Consider the following 14,177-nt stretch of genomic DNA (forward strand, 5'->3'; position numbering starts at 1 on the left):
CGATGCTTATTGCCATTGATTGACTTATTAAAGCTAACAATTTCATAGAGAGGTTTATGAACAGTTTTTTAAACAATCTAATTAAATAGGCAATAACGACATATTGTGTAACGCGTAATGCTATAAAAAGAAAAATGAAAAGATATATTGCCAGCAAATGATATAAAAATTTGTAGTTTTTATTGGCCGGTAAAATTGATTTGAATTATAACGAGAGAGGCTTCATGTTCGTTATGGAACATATTTGCAAGAATCGAGAATCACAGTCGACTACGTATATTATATGAACTTAATAAAAAAAAACAACGCAAAAGATAGTAAGAAGAATTTAAGCACCAACACCGAAAATCATTCTCTTATAACTGTATTAAAAAGAAAAGTATACATTGTAATTTATTATTATTTTTATTATTATATTATTATTATTATTATTATTTTTATTATAATTATAATTATAATTATAATTATAATTATCTTCGTATTGCCACTGCTTCTTCGAATTACCTTGTATGTATTTTATAAATTAATAGGAAATTTCTTTTATTATTATTAATAATATTATTATATATATATGCGCATATATATATACACACATATACACAGTGACCTCTACTTGCTTATAATTATTTTTTTTTTTAATATAAAAACAAAAAAAGTAACAAAAGTATATAATAAGAGTATAGTGATAATATGTAAACATAATTTTGAAATGATGTTTGACCAATATGATTTTTTTTCCCTTGCGATTTATTTTCTTTTTTTAATTCGCACACATGTTGACCATATTTATCGTACAGTTTTTTAAGAATTATTGATAATCATTGATTTGCTTCTCTCTCTCATTAATGATACTTTTAATATTTAATATACTCTAAATACACCAGAACGTATGAGAGACACAAAATTAACTTGAGTTGTATTATTATTTTTATTGTTATATTGTTTCTTTTTTATGGTATGGCTTCATGACAAAATTTTTTGCTTCTGTAACATAAATTTTTTTTATTTTATAATTTACTCTTTATAAAAAAAAAAGATTAACAACCCAAACACATAATTCTGTGAAATACTTATAAAATCAATTATCTCATTGAAAACATTTACCTCTAATAAGAAAAAATGAATAGTGTTCTAAATATTAAAAAAATCTTATTATATAGATGAAGAATTCTCTTGAAATAAAAATACGTACGTAGAGATCTTGTTGAATTAAATTCTAGGCACACATATTATTATAGATGCTAACACAACGCATTAAAAAAAAATGAAATTTGTTAAATGTACTAATATATACTAAGAGGAAAAAAGAAAGGGAAACAAATAAAAATCTTGTCAACGATTAATTTTGTGAGAAACAAAAATGTATTCTTTTGGAAAAGGCATTATTTTCATTTCACTTAATCTATAGTATACAAGCAAACGCAAAAATAATAAAAAAAGAAGCTAAATAATAATTGTACGTAGAGAAAGCCTTCTATCGAAAAAAAAGAACATTTGTACATATGCGTAAAACACTTAAAAAGAAGGAGGAAAAAAAAGAATCATGTATATAAATGGCCTGTTTGTTAATATTCATTTCTATTTTTGGCACTAACGTTCCTCTTTTTATCTATTTAAAATAATGGTAAAAGAAGTCGCTATAATTGATAGTGAAGAGCCAGTGCCTATAATTTAGTGAAATTATATTCCTGTATATGTTTATCCATGTAAGATTAAATATTCCATTAATAATAACAGCAACAACAACAGCAATTTGAAAAAGAAGAAAATTTGAGAGATAGAGAGAGAGAGAGAGAGAGAGAAAGATATAGCAATTACAATTGAAGTATTGCGATAAAAATTATGAGAGAACGGATTGATGATAACGATGATGATGGAGTTTTTTGTACATGAGAAACAAACTATACATCCGCGTAGTTTTAAACGTGCCGTAGTAGTTAATCTAAATCTTTTTAGTACAAAATATATACTACTGCAAATTTGCAAGCAGTCACGTTCGCGCTTTCCTTAAACAAACTTCTATATATGAAATAAAAATTTAATTAGAAAGAAAGAGAGCAAGAGAGAGAGAAAGAGAGAGAGATTGATTGATTGATTCGCATACATATTATATTATACTGTATCATAATTTTTTAAAATTCGCTGTAATATTTTACTTGGACAAGCGAAAAGCAACAAATTTATATTATGGAGAAATGAAAATAAAAGAAATTAGATCTAATTCGGTAAGAGAAACATTGAAAATAAATGAAGATGAAGATTTTGGACGTGGCAGTACTTGCATTGCAAAAAAAAAAAACCAAAATGTAATTTATTGAGATATTAATAATGAATTGTATGATACACCACAAAAAAAAAACTTGTGTTGTAGTTAGTTATCGTGATTGCATCTTAAAATATTATGTAACCTGAGCAAAGTGATTAGCGCATGATCCTTGGCTCTCTCACACACATGTAACTTATAAAGTGCTCAGCGATAGAATATACTATGATATATATATAATATATTTATATCGTTTACTTTTATTCTTATCTAAATTTCCAATCCTTGTAAATTAACGTTTACGAAAAATGAGGAAACGTATTTATGATGTATGAAAAAAGTGCATTTAGGTTCAATAAGTTTTGACGATTATATACAATTTGTTATTTATTATTGTGGATATTAACTTTTTATTCTTTTCTTTAATTTTTTACTTTTTAAAATAGTACTTGAAGGTTCCAATATCCTAGACGTTTTTGATTCCTCCTATAAAAGTAAATATTAACAAATTAAATATATAAGAACTTTCAGAAACATTTGTATAAATAATAATAATAATAATGTTAAAAATACAGGACGAGGAACACCATGAATACCCTATATATATAATAATAGAAAATTACTTACTGGGTGATTTATGGAAGAAGCACTTTTAGAACGTTTCTTTCCTTTGTAACACAAGTTTGTCGTTTTATTCTGTTTAGATGTAATAACTTCCATTTTATTAAACAATGCATCGTATTCTGCATCGCCATTTAAATCCTCTGATTTATTATCTAAATAGATAACTTCATTGTCATTGTTATTAATGCCATTATTATTTTGAACTTTATCAGAATTGTCGATCTGTGTTTCTGGAGAAAATGTTGATCTCAATACTAAACATGTTAATTTTGAAGTCAGATAAACCTATAAGAACAAAATAATATTTAACACAGAATAATGTATGTCGATATACGCTCATGATATCTTTATATTCATTTATATTCATGAAATTACCTTTTTAAGCATTTGTCTTGTGTCGATATGATGCACTCTCAAATATCTGTCCATAGAAGTACTGACTACATACGGTCCAGCTTTACTAGAAGCTAATCCAGTTATGCTACCAACCAGGCCCTTATACGTATGAAGTATCTTTCCAGGTTTACGTAAATCAATAAGTTTCATTATTCCTTTACCTGACCCTACCATGACTTGCCTACAGTATATATATATAATGTGTAAATATATTTATATTATAAAATAATATAATATAATTTTATGTATATATATATGTTTATGTATTATACAAATTCTTACATTTCTTTATAAGGTACAGTCACAGCAGTCAGGGGTTCATCTTTTATTTCTAAATTTAAAACTGGTCTCCTTTGCGCGTCAGGATCATACAAACGTATCTAAAATATATTTTATAAATTTATACAAGTATTTAATTTAGATCAAGAAATATTCATAGAAACTAAAAAGTCATACATGTCCAAATCTGCTAACAGTGACTACTCTATGCGAGTCGTGAAGAAAAGCAATGTCTGAAATCCAAATAGGTACTCTCAGATTTAAGAAATCATGCGGTACATTCTTTTCGTGAAAAATTTGTTTTTGTTTCTCCAAATCAAACAATTTTAATCCATTTTCTTTGCCACCGGTTGCTATTATATTCTTATTTATATTAGAATGACACATTCTATGTAAATTATCACCGGCATTTAATATTACTTTGTCTTGATTGTTAAAATTCCATATTTTTATTTCGCCAGAATGAATTGCAGTCAAAATTGACCTAATAAATATTGAATATGTATTCGATAATTCAAAGGTGGTTTTTATAATAAGAACATAATAAGTATTATAAAAATAATCATAATTATTTACCCATTGTAATTTGATATACTATTTATACTTCCTTTGCCAACATCGCAAACAAATGTGCTTTTAAATGACATGTTTTCGGTATCATAAATGCTAACACTATAACATATTAAACATGTTTATTAGTGTCAGTTAAAAAAAGGATAATTTTTTTAATGTAATGTATTCAATACCTTCTTGTTTCTTTTGTACCATAAGCTATGAGTATATCTCGTTCTTCGTCATCACTCCAATTCGCTGTTGTAATCTCATCATTATAGCCAATTGATATAAAACTTTTTAAATTTTTCTGCACACATTCCTTCTGTCCAATTTTAATTCCTACAACGAGTTCATTTTATATTTTAAAAACAATTTAATTGAAAAGAGTAATTTTTAATTTCATTGGAAGCCATTGCATTAAAATTAACCTTTGAATACTCCTGATTTGCCACCCACAAAAATGTCAAAGTCATCTTTATAATCCATTACTTAACTATTAATAATTATACAATACTACTAAGTATTTTGAAAATAATTATTAACTAGGTTAGAATAACCACGTGAAAAATTACAAATAGCGCGGACTAACATACAGGCTGGCCAAACTATTATTTCATTTTTAAAATTTTTATATTGTTAGCATTGTATAGATTTTGAATGTTTTCATTTTAAGTGTTAATAAATTTCAGAATTGTAATTGGTCAGAAACAGTAACACGCGTTTTAGCCAATCCAATTTTAGCAATGATAATTTGATAATTGTGATTGGTCATAAAGAATATACATACGTTTCAACTAATCCAGTCTTAGATGAGTCTTAGCGGTAATGATTTGAAAATCGTGTGATTGGTCAAAGGGAAAGTTTATTATTTCTAATAGGTTATCCATTACAAAATGAAGATTCAGAAAGTGTTGTAGCGTGTTCGTCGATATGCAATAATAATTAATTCACTAGGGTAAAATATTATTAGAATATTTTTATATTTTAAACGTATCAAAAAGGATTTACAAAATATATATTTTAAACTTAACAAAATGTAATAAAGAGAAACGGAAGTAGTAACTAGTGTTCAGTCTTTTGGTCGCTGCTAGTAAAACGCGTGTATCTCGCTCGGTGGTTGGAACGGAAGAGAGCGAATAGTAGCGGTTGTTCATATACTTGGTGTTTTCTTAATTCTTTTGTTTCGTCACTAGAGGCGTGACGGTAAGAGTGCCGGTGGCGCCAAGCTTTGGCGTGACGGCCACAGTGTTAGCGCCATCTGCGCCATCTTAAATAAAGGAATTTCGAATATCTTTCTTTCTAGCTTGTATCGGCCATTAACTGTCTCTGTAGAGGTTAGTATTCAAAAATAATAATTTAATATTTTAATTATATAAACGTATTAATAACATTTATGCGAAAAATAAAATATCTTTCTTTTTCCATATTATTACATCATACATATTTTTATTAGCAATATCGAAATGCAGATAATCCGTCGACTTTTAAAAAGTGACCACGTGTTTTGACGAAACTTGTAATAGTGAAAATTTATGAAAAACTTTTAATGTAATATTTTTATCGTTTAAATCTTTATATGTGTTAATTATTGCTTATAATCGTTTATGGTACTTCGTATGAAAGTATAATTCAGTCATATGAAAAGTGTTACGTTGAATATGAAACAGCTGCATTTTGTGACATGCAAGAGAATTTTTCTGTATATATATAATAATTATGATACATTTTTTCAGTCTTAAACCATGACTAATTCAAAAGGTTATCGTCGTGGTACTCGGGATTTGTTTTCCCGCAAATTCCGTAAACATGGAACTATTCCTCTGTCGACGTACATGAAAGTCTATAAAGTTGGTGACATAGTTGATATCAAGGGTAACGGAGCAGTTCAGAAGGGTATGCCATATAAAGTTTATCATGGCAAGACAGGACGCGTATTCAATGTAACACCTCACGCACTTGGAGTTATTGTTAACAAGAGGGTGCGTGGACGCATCATTGCCAAGCGTATCAATGTACGCATTGAACATCTTACTCATTCCAAATGTAGAGAAGATTTCCTTAAGCGTGTTAAGGAAAACGAAAGGCTTAGGAAAGAAGCCAAAGAAAACAAAGTCCAAGTTCAACTTAAAAGACAACCAGCCGAACCATCAAAAGCTCATATTGTTTCAGGACGCGAAGCACCCATCTTATTAGCACCTATTCCTTACGAATTTATTGCTTAAGTGTTGCAATAAATATCTTATAAAGTACTAATTATCTCTATTGTTTTGTACTCCTCATAGATATAATTTATTTTTTCTATTCTAATTTAAATAGAAATCTGCACATTGCAAATATATGACATTGATAGCGAATGGGTTCATATGAATGAATAAATTCAATTTATGCTCATAAAGTTCTTTAATTCTCACTTATATTTTATATAAGATTAGTTAATACTTCTTCTCAAATAACATAGTATAATAACATTCATATAACAAATAATAAACGTTTCTTTGCTTTTTCTTTTCTTTTTTTTTCTTGTTTACTTAGGAAACCAATTCTTAGATTAAATAGTTAAGCGTTGGAATTTTTGTTTTAATAAAAAAGAAGAAAGATTCATATACATAATTAAATTTAAAAGATAAAATCTTTTTCTCTCTTTTTTTCGACTGTACAATTAGAACGTTGCAGAAATTAATTTAGAGAGTTACATTAATTTTAAATGATAATGACTATTTTTAACATAATTTAAATTCTTTTTTTTTCTTATGTTGAATAATTTTTAACTACAATCCCTTGATTGATAAAACAAAATATATCCAGTTTCTGAACTCTTTTGTATATCTGATGTGAGCCCATAGAAATCCTCTATAGTTGATGCATCAATTTTCTGAAAAATAATATCCAATTAACAACATTATTTCCCTTTTTTTTTTTACTAAAATATTTAAGATATCAAAATAATTTTTGCGTATAAATCTACATCTTACATCAACCATGTCATCATCAAAAAGCAGCCAAAATCCATGACTTTTTACTATAGAAATATAGTGGCCTCTGTTCGGACCACTTCCACAATGTATCACAACCGCAACTAAATCATATAAGCGATCAGGATTGACAGCATCATCGCTCTGCAACAAAATAAATTTTGTTTTTATAAAATATTCACAGATAGAGAAAAGTATTATGTATAACAAATTCTTGGTGATATTTACAGTGTTAAAAAGCCGCAATTCCAATGGAAAAACTACCCTGTGAGATACTTTAATATGTCGGTTATACTGTTCCACGTATTTAAATCTTTTCAAATGTAATGCTAAGATCATGGGAAGTTTCTTAACTCTCATTCGTTTCTAAAGGACAAAGCAACAAATAATATATTAATTTAATTGAATAATTTTTTTTAATATTTTGATCAATGATTATCTAATTTAATATAAAAAGCTTTTTTAAATGATAAAAAAATATTAGATCAAAAGTATACCTGAGCTTCCTGATAGCTACTACAATGATCACATTTAAATTTATTATCACTACAAAGTGTTTCTGTATTAGAGAAGCAGCGCAGGCAGTATGTTATAGAAGTATTTTGGTCTACGTCAACTTGCAGATCAAAAAAATCCTCATCTTTGCTAGAAACAGTCTCACAATTAAGGCAGCGCGTTTCAGAAGTCAATATCCCTTGAAATATCTCATGGACCCATGTTGGTTCTGGTGGAGACCCAGCATCGCCCGCACCCTTTCCTCCTGTCTGTTTGGTTTGACTTCTTTCTGCTAAAAATAAGAAATATATATAAATATATTTTGCAAAGGAAAGAAAATAATATAATTGAAATACTTACCCAGAATAATCTCATTTATATGATTAATAAGAAAGTTTAAAAATTCGTGGGCATCTTGTTGCATATAATTATCAAATTCCTCTGTGAAAAAAAAGAAAGTAATAATTTTAATAATTAATTTAGTCTTAGATGAAATGAAAAGATGCAACAAACAAACCTTTTTCTTTTCTTAACCTAGCGATAAATTTTTTAGGGGCAATGGAACCAACTTTTTTCTTTTGCGTTGCAATATTATGAAATAGATCAGCTAAACATGTTAACAATGTCTCCTTGGTTCTCTTATTTCTAGCTTTGTATTCTAAAACTTTTTCTCTAAATGGCCTGCAGAAATATAAAGCTTGCAATACCGAATTACTGTAGCAAGTATTACCGAACTAGAAAGAAATAATCTTATATAATTAATCGATAAATTAAGAAATGTATTGGCAATAATATTGAAATTTTATTAGGATAATTTTTACTTACATTAACTAAACCAAAATAATGTTCATTTGGTGGAAACTGATCAGACCCGATATCTCTTTCTAATTGTGATATGTTTGCACCCTAAAACAACATTTTACATAAATAAATATCAAACAAGTAATACAACGACAGAAATAATTAAAATAATAACAAATAATATAATTAAAAGTAGTAAGACAAGCGATATAAAAAATCTTAACTGTCACTAGCTTTCCAAATATTTACATTGCTATCTAAGCAGCATAAATTCTATTATACATAGAGATTAAAGATTAAAAAGAATTGATATAGCACGGAAGGTAAATTTAATTAATGTAACAATTTGATTAATGTAACAATTAAATAAGAAATTCAAGTAAAATAATATAAAGCAGAAAAAAAGAAAATTTTGTTATCAGTTTAATAGTATACATATTCTTTGAACTGATATTAAATTGACACTTACCATTTTATGATTTTCTATCCCCAATTGTATATCGAATATTTAAGAGAAAATTCATCAAGGATATAAACTCCATCTTCATGAAATTTAATGATTCATTACCTAAAATCGTCGATTAATCTAAATATGTCAATAAAAGTTAGCAGAATTTTATACTCAGAGGTTTCTTCTAAGAAAAGGCTAACTTGCGCATTTACTTTACCAAACATATATATGTGTGCGTGTGGCGTGTATTATATGTATATGCACTTGTGCATCATCTATATGAATAAGAGAGAAGTTATCTTCAAATAGAAACAAAAATAAATGTGTGATTGGGTCTTTAAATTTCCTATTAAAAAAAAAATAAAAGCAAATATCTTTATAATGCAACATAATTTCATTATATTCATTTATTACACATATTTGAATTACTATAATTTCATATAAACATGGAATTTATGAATTAGTCTAATTTTAGAAAAAAAATGTAATTCTCTGATTCATTAAAATTTTCAATATTCAAACCTTTGATTGAGAAAATTGTATTATAGTATATTATTGACTCTGTACACACACAATAATAGATTATTATTTAATTTATATTTTTAATGTACAGTACTGGGGTTTTTAAAGATCAGCATTAACGATTGGTTATTTTCTGATCAAATGTCATATAGTAATTTAAATATGGCGGCTAGGAAGTTTGACAACCCGCTAAATTTTAAAATACAAATTTCCCTAGCGTTTGATAAGGAAATTTGTTGTTTTAATTGATAATAAGAAATTTGCTTTGTAATGTCAAAATGGTAAATGTTCTTAATGATTCTGATAGCGAGGACGAATTACCTCCTGGGTGGGAAGAAAGAGCTACTGTTGATGGAAACGTTTATTATGTCAAGTAAATATTTGTGGTTTATTATTAATATTATTTTGTAATACTAGCACTTTTATGGTTAGTTCATTAATTTCATACATTTTAATTATCATTGAAAATAATTACTGTTTTTTATAGTCATTATACAAAAGGTACACAGTGGACGCATCCTAGAACTGAACGCAAGAAAATTGTAGAAGGAGGTATTTATTTATAGTTAATATTATACAGATTTAAATTCATTCATTTTAAGTAATAACAAATTAATGTATTATTACTTTTTTTTTAGAATTACCTTCTGGATGGGAAAGATGTATTTCTGACGATGGTAAAGTTCTCTTCATTGATCACATGAATCGTACTACTACTTACACCGATCCTCGATTAGCTTTTGCTACCGAATACAGAGAGAGTTCACAACCAGTACGACAAAGATTCGATGGAAGTAGTACAGCCCTTTCTGTTTTATACGGTCGTGATTTACGTAATAAATTAGCACTTATCACTGGTGCTAATACGGGAATAGGTAATTAATGTATATTTATATATAAATGTATTTGTTATTTTATTTTTATTTATATATGAAATAGTAAACATTCATTAATTTTTAGGTTTTGAAACAGCTAGATCATTAGCTTTACATGGCTGTCATGTTATACTTGCCTGCAGAAATGTTAACGCGGGCGAAGAGGCAGTGAAAAAAATCAAACAAGAAAAAGAAAATGTTAATTGTGAAATCTTAGAATTAGATTTAGGGTCGTTGCAAAGCGTACGTAATGCCGCAGAAAAGTTCAAACAAAAATATAGGTAATATTTTATTAAATAAATGTATAAATGTTATAATATTATTTTAATTAATATAACATTTTTAGAACTCTTCATATTTTAATATTGAATGCCGGTGTATTTGGGATTCCATACGAACTTACAAAAGATGGTTATGAAAGAACATTCCAAGTTAATCATCTTTCACAATTTTATTTTACACTTTTGTTGGAGCATCCCATTCGTAGTTGTTACAATGCAAGAATAGTAATTGTTTCCAGCGAATCACATAGGTAATTTTGATAGATTAATTACGTTCGAATTTTTTGTTTATATAATAAATATTATTATTAACTCATAGATTTTCTTCTATACAACACGTCGAAGATATTCATCCTTTAACTTTGTCCCCGCCTAAATATCATTATTGGTCAATGAGTGCGTACAACGACTCTAAACTTTATAATATATTATTTGCTCAAGAATTATCTAAGCAATGGCCCGCAGTAAGTGTATTCAGTTGTCATCCTGGTAATATGGTTTCTTCATCTTTATCTCGTTATTCGTGGATATTCCGACTATTATTCGCCATAGTGAGACCTTTCACCAAATCACTGGTATATTCACAATTTTTTATTGAATCAAAGAGATTACTAATTGAAGTAGATTGCATATTAATTCATACATTTTTTGTTTTTTTTTGTTTCTGACTTAGCAACAAGCGGCAAGTACAACAATATTTTGTGCAACTGCACCAGAATTAGAAGGAGCGACGGGACTTTATTTTAATAATTGTTATCGTTGCGATCCTTCGACTGCAGCAGTAGATTCCGCATTGGCAAGCAGACTATGGTCCGTTTCTCAAGATTTAATTATAAATGTTATGAAAAAAGATAAACTTTGGGAAGCATTAACTTTGAAATAATTAGGTAAAAAATGCGAAGAGTATATATAGTTTCTTTTATATATATATAGATATATATACATATACATGTATATATCAAATGATTTAATATAAGGTTTAAGGCGTTTTTATAATCATTAAATATACAATATTTTAACTAGCATAAAATTCTTTCAAATATTCCGCCTTTGGCTTAAGAATTACTCTATCCACAAGACTAATAACCCAACCTGGTTCAAGGCCATAAAATAATTGTCGTGGATCTTTACGTTCAGTCAACATTTTGTAGTCTGGATCATCTTCAATTTTTGGAAGTATGTAACCATATTTTTGCGATAATATTAAACGTTCTTGAGAAATTTTTTCAGGATCCGCCAAATATCCCCTTGTTGCAGCACTCGAATAATATTCTAAACAATCTGCAGGTGGTAATAATCTACGTGGTATTGGATCGCCTATAAATTAAGTAAATATCTTATTATCAAATAATATATTATTAAAATAATATATGTATATATATATATATGTTTTTGATTTTTTATATTATATATAAAGCTATATAGCCATAAAAAGAAAAAGAAAATTAAACAATCAAAAACAACTATACCTCTGCGAAGGAACTTTTCAGTATCGTTTAAAGCGAATAAACAATTTGGATCATAATAAGCCGTAGTGATAATGCCGCCATTTCTTTCAATTGCTGCAATCACAGGTTCGCTAGCCCACTGCACTTCTATGTTAACTTTTGCCTTGAATATATTTGAGCCCTTAAAAAAGTACGCTTTTTAATATTTCTCTCCTTCGAACAGTAATAATTTTTCTGAACACGTTAAATTAGTTACTAGTGACTGGCAGTATACTTTCTATTCAGGCCATGTAAGTAAAAGAGACTCTGTGCTCTTAACATGTTAATATAATAAATTTGATTACCTCATCCGTTAAATGTACTCCAGCATGTTTCCAATCAATTTTAAAGTTATATAATCCTGTATTTATTATAGTTGCCAGGTCGATTGGTTTACTGGAATCTATCCTATTAGTATCTATGAACATTTGTAGCTCTTTCAAAGAAAGTGGTGGATATTGTCTTCTTAAGCTGTAACCACAAACAAATGCATAATTCTCTTTGTGTTCTAAATATATAATTACCAATTAAAATAAATCTTATTATAATCATTATTAATGTTACATATTTGTAATACACTAATTTTCATTGAGATGTGTTATACATTTGTGACAATAATCAACATCGTACTTACTGATGTCCTTTATAATAAGGCTCTTTTGGAAATCTAAGATAAAATGGATTATTCCCGGTTTCAAATCCAGGTCTCATATAATTTTGTCTTTGACCAGAACCTTTGTTTCCTGCACCATGTTTATCTCCTCCGTGTTGACCCCTACCTCTTTTTGACTAAAAATAATATAAATAAATCAAAACTAAAATATATATAATTTCATATATTTCAACAATCACATAATATACAATTTTTAAGGTTATATAAACTAGTTATATTTAACATATATTTGATTTTAATAATAACAAAAAAATATTTAAAATCGTAAAACTATTACTTTTATTAAATCTAATATACAGATAGTAATAAATATTAAATTAAAATAACAAAACACATTTCTTACAGGCTTTCTTGAACCGGGGTTAGGTCGAAGATTTGACAATCCTACTCGAGGTAAACTTCTTAGCATAGATAATGCCAAATCTCTACCATTTTTTGCCATTTTAGATTTAATTAATTGTAATCTTTTATAATAATTATTACTTAAAAAGTGAATTATTCACTTTAAAAAATATACTACCAAGTAGTACATTATACAATTGAATGAATGGTAGTATGTATCGTACACTTATGGTGGGGATAATCCCCTCCATTTTCTATTAACCATATATATATTGCAAGATTTATACATATCATTTAAAAAAAAGTAAATAGTATTAATTAATAAATGCAAAATTTAGAGAATACAAATTAAAAAAAAAATTAAAGATAGAAAAAATATAATTAAAATATTAAAAATATTAATTATATTCGAATAAAAGTGCATTTGTTTAAATATTAGATAGCAAATAATTTAGGATAATAATAAAATATGACTATAATTACTCTTCCTTTTAATATATTAAATTATTATTTAAGCAATAATACATTTGTTTACAAAATTAAGTCACATAAAATAAACGGTAATGATTAAATAATTTTAAATTTGATATCTCGATTCACGTACATTTCGTAGTTATTGTAAATTTGTTCTTATTGCGAATTAGAATTAATTATAATTTAAATAATAATGAAAAATATTTATTTTTTCTCGATCTCTCATGCAGTAACCTTAATGTGGTGAGACCTGGATCGATAATATTTGCGATATATTGAAATTTAATTGTAAACTATGTAACGCAAGTACTATCGTACTGATTGTTGTATATTTTTACGTGTTTCATTAAAGTCGTGCCTTTTAATTTCTAACGATTCTCTCGTATATTTTAAATTATTTACATTTTCTATTATTTCCTCATATAATTGAATAATAATAATATTGATATATACATAAATCTATGCAAATTTAAATGCATTCGTATAAATTTAGTGATACGAATAAACGCATATACATGCATTAAAATCACCATAAAAATCATGTCATTCATGTTTCTTATTTTGCAGTATATTTTTATATCTAAATACCAGATATTTTAAATAACAAAATAATCGATGTTCTTCTCTCAACCAGATTGTATAATTAATTAAAATCTCTATTATGTAACAAAAAAATTTATAAATAAT

At 27.1% G+C, this 14,177-nt stretch overlaps 5 protein-coding genes and 1 long non-coding RNA gene across 7 annotated transcripts; 3 read left to right on the forward strand and 3 right to left on the reverse strand.

Moving 5' to 3' along the window:
* Window positions 1-2,588: 2,588 nt before the first annotated feature.
* On the reverse strand, window positions 2,589-4,722 carry LOC122518634 (WD repeat-containing protein 74). The gene is made up of 8 exons (XM_043637684.1): window positions 4,546-4,722; window positions 4,309-4,456; window positions 4,139-4,234; window positions 3,740-4,046; window positions 3,566-3,663; window positions 3,263-3,464; window positions 2,891-3,172; window positions 2,589-2,749 (listed from the first exon to the last, which is right to left on the reverse strand). The coding sequence occupies exons 1-8, from the start codon at window positions 4,601-4,603 to the stop codon at window positions 2,666-2,668; spliced, it is 1,275 nt and encodes a 424-aa protein (XP_043493619.1). The 5' UTR covers window positions 4,604-4,722; the 3' UTR covers window positions 2,589-2,665.
* Window positions 4,723-5,347: 625 nt separating this feature from the next.
* Window positions 5,348-6,366, forward strand: LOC122526680 (60S ribosomal protein L21). Its single transcript, XM_043650224.1, has 2 exons — window positions 5,348-5,451; window positions 5,851-6,366. The coding sequence occupies exon 2, from the start codon at window positions 5,860-5,862 to the stop codon at window positions 6,337-6,339; it is 480 nt and encodes a 159-aa protein (XP_043506159.1). The 5' UTR covers window positions 5,348-5,451; window positions 5,851-5,859; the 3' UTR covers window positions 6,340-6,366.
* Window positions 6,367-6,498: 132 nt separating this feature from the next.
* On the reverse strand, window positions 6,499-9,104 carry LOC122526672 (ubiquitin carboxyl-terminal hydrolase 46). 2 transcript variants are annotated; one of them, XM_043650210.1, is made up of 8 exons: window positions 8,855-9,094; window positions 8,410-8,490; window positions 8,102-8,318; window positions 7,945-8,025; window positions 7,587-7,876; window positions 7,318-7,455; window positions 7,090-7,233; window positions 6,499-6,989 (listed from the first exon to the last, which is right to left on the reverse strand). In XM_043650210.1, the coding sequence occupies exons 1-8, from the start codon at window positions 8,855-8,857 to the stop codon at window positions 6,882-6,884; spliced, it is 1,062 nt and encodes a 353-aa protein (XP_043506145.1). In that variant the 5' UTR covers window positions 8,858-9,094; the 3' UTR covers window positions 6,499-6,881. The 2 variants fall into 2 exon arrangements, with proteins under 2 accessions (XP_043506145.1, XP_043506136.1); XM_043650201.1 differs by having other exon boundaries at window positions 7,090-7,455; window positions 8,855-9,104.
* Window positions 9,105-9,560: 456 nt separating this feature from the next.
* On the forward strand, window positions 9,561-11,496 carry LOC122526710 (WW domain-containing oxidoreductase-like). Its single transcript, XM_043650266.1, has 7 exons — window positions 9,561-9,731; window positions 9,846-9,910; window positions 9,997-10,233; window positions 10,319-10,514; window positions 10,580-10,765; window positions 10,834-11,089; window positions 11,188-11,496. Exons 1-7 carry the CDS (start codon window positions 9,637-9,639, stop codon window positions 11,395-11,397), a joined length of 1,245 nt encoding a protein of 414 aa, XP_043506201.1. The 5' UTR covers window positions 9,561-9,636; the 3' UTR covers window positions 11,398-11,496.
* A 31-nt stretch (window positions 11,497-11,527) lies between these two features.
* Window positions 11,528-13,250, reverse strand: LOC122526718 (39S ribosomal protein L15, mitochondrial). The gene is made up of 5 exons (XM_043650273.1): window positions 13,018-13,250; window positions 12,636-12,790; window positions 12,307-12,472; window positions 11,984-12,143; window positions 11,528-11,831 (listed from the first exon to the last, which is right to left on the reverse strand). Exons 1-5 carry the CDS (start codon window positions 13,114-13,116, stop codon window positions 11,530-11,532), a joined length of 882 nt encoding a protein of 293 aa, XP_043506208.1. The 5' UTR covers window positions 13,117-13,250; the 3' UTR covers window positions 11,528-11,529.
* Window positions 11,717-12,323, forward strand: LOC122526722. Its single transcript, XR_006306160.1, has 2 exons — window positions 11,717-11,842; window positions 11,932-12,323. It is a non-coding gene; the product is annotated as an uncharacterized LOC122526722 (long non-coding RNA).
* Window positions 13,251-14,177: the final 927 nt, after the last annotated feature.

The sequence above is a fragment of the Polistes fuscatus genome, unplaced genomic scaffold, assembly GCF_010416935.1.
Source record: "Polistes fuscatus isolate 324 unplaced genomic scaffold, CU_Pfus_HIC Scaffold1, whole genome shotgun sequence".
Classification (NCBI taxonomy): Eukaryota; Metazoa; Arthropoda; class Insecta; order Hymenoptera; family Vespidae; genus Polistes; species Polistes fuscatus.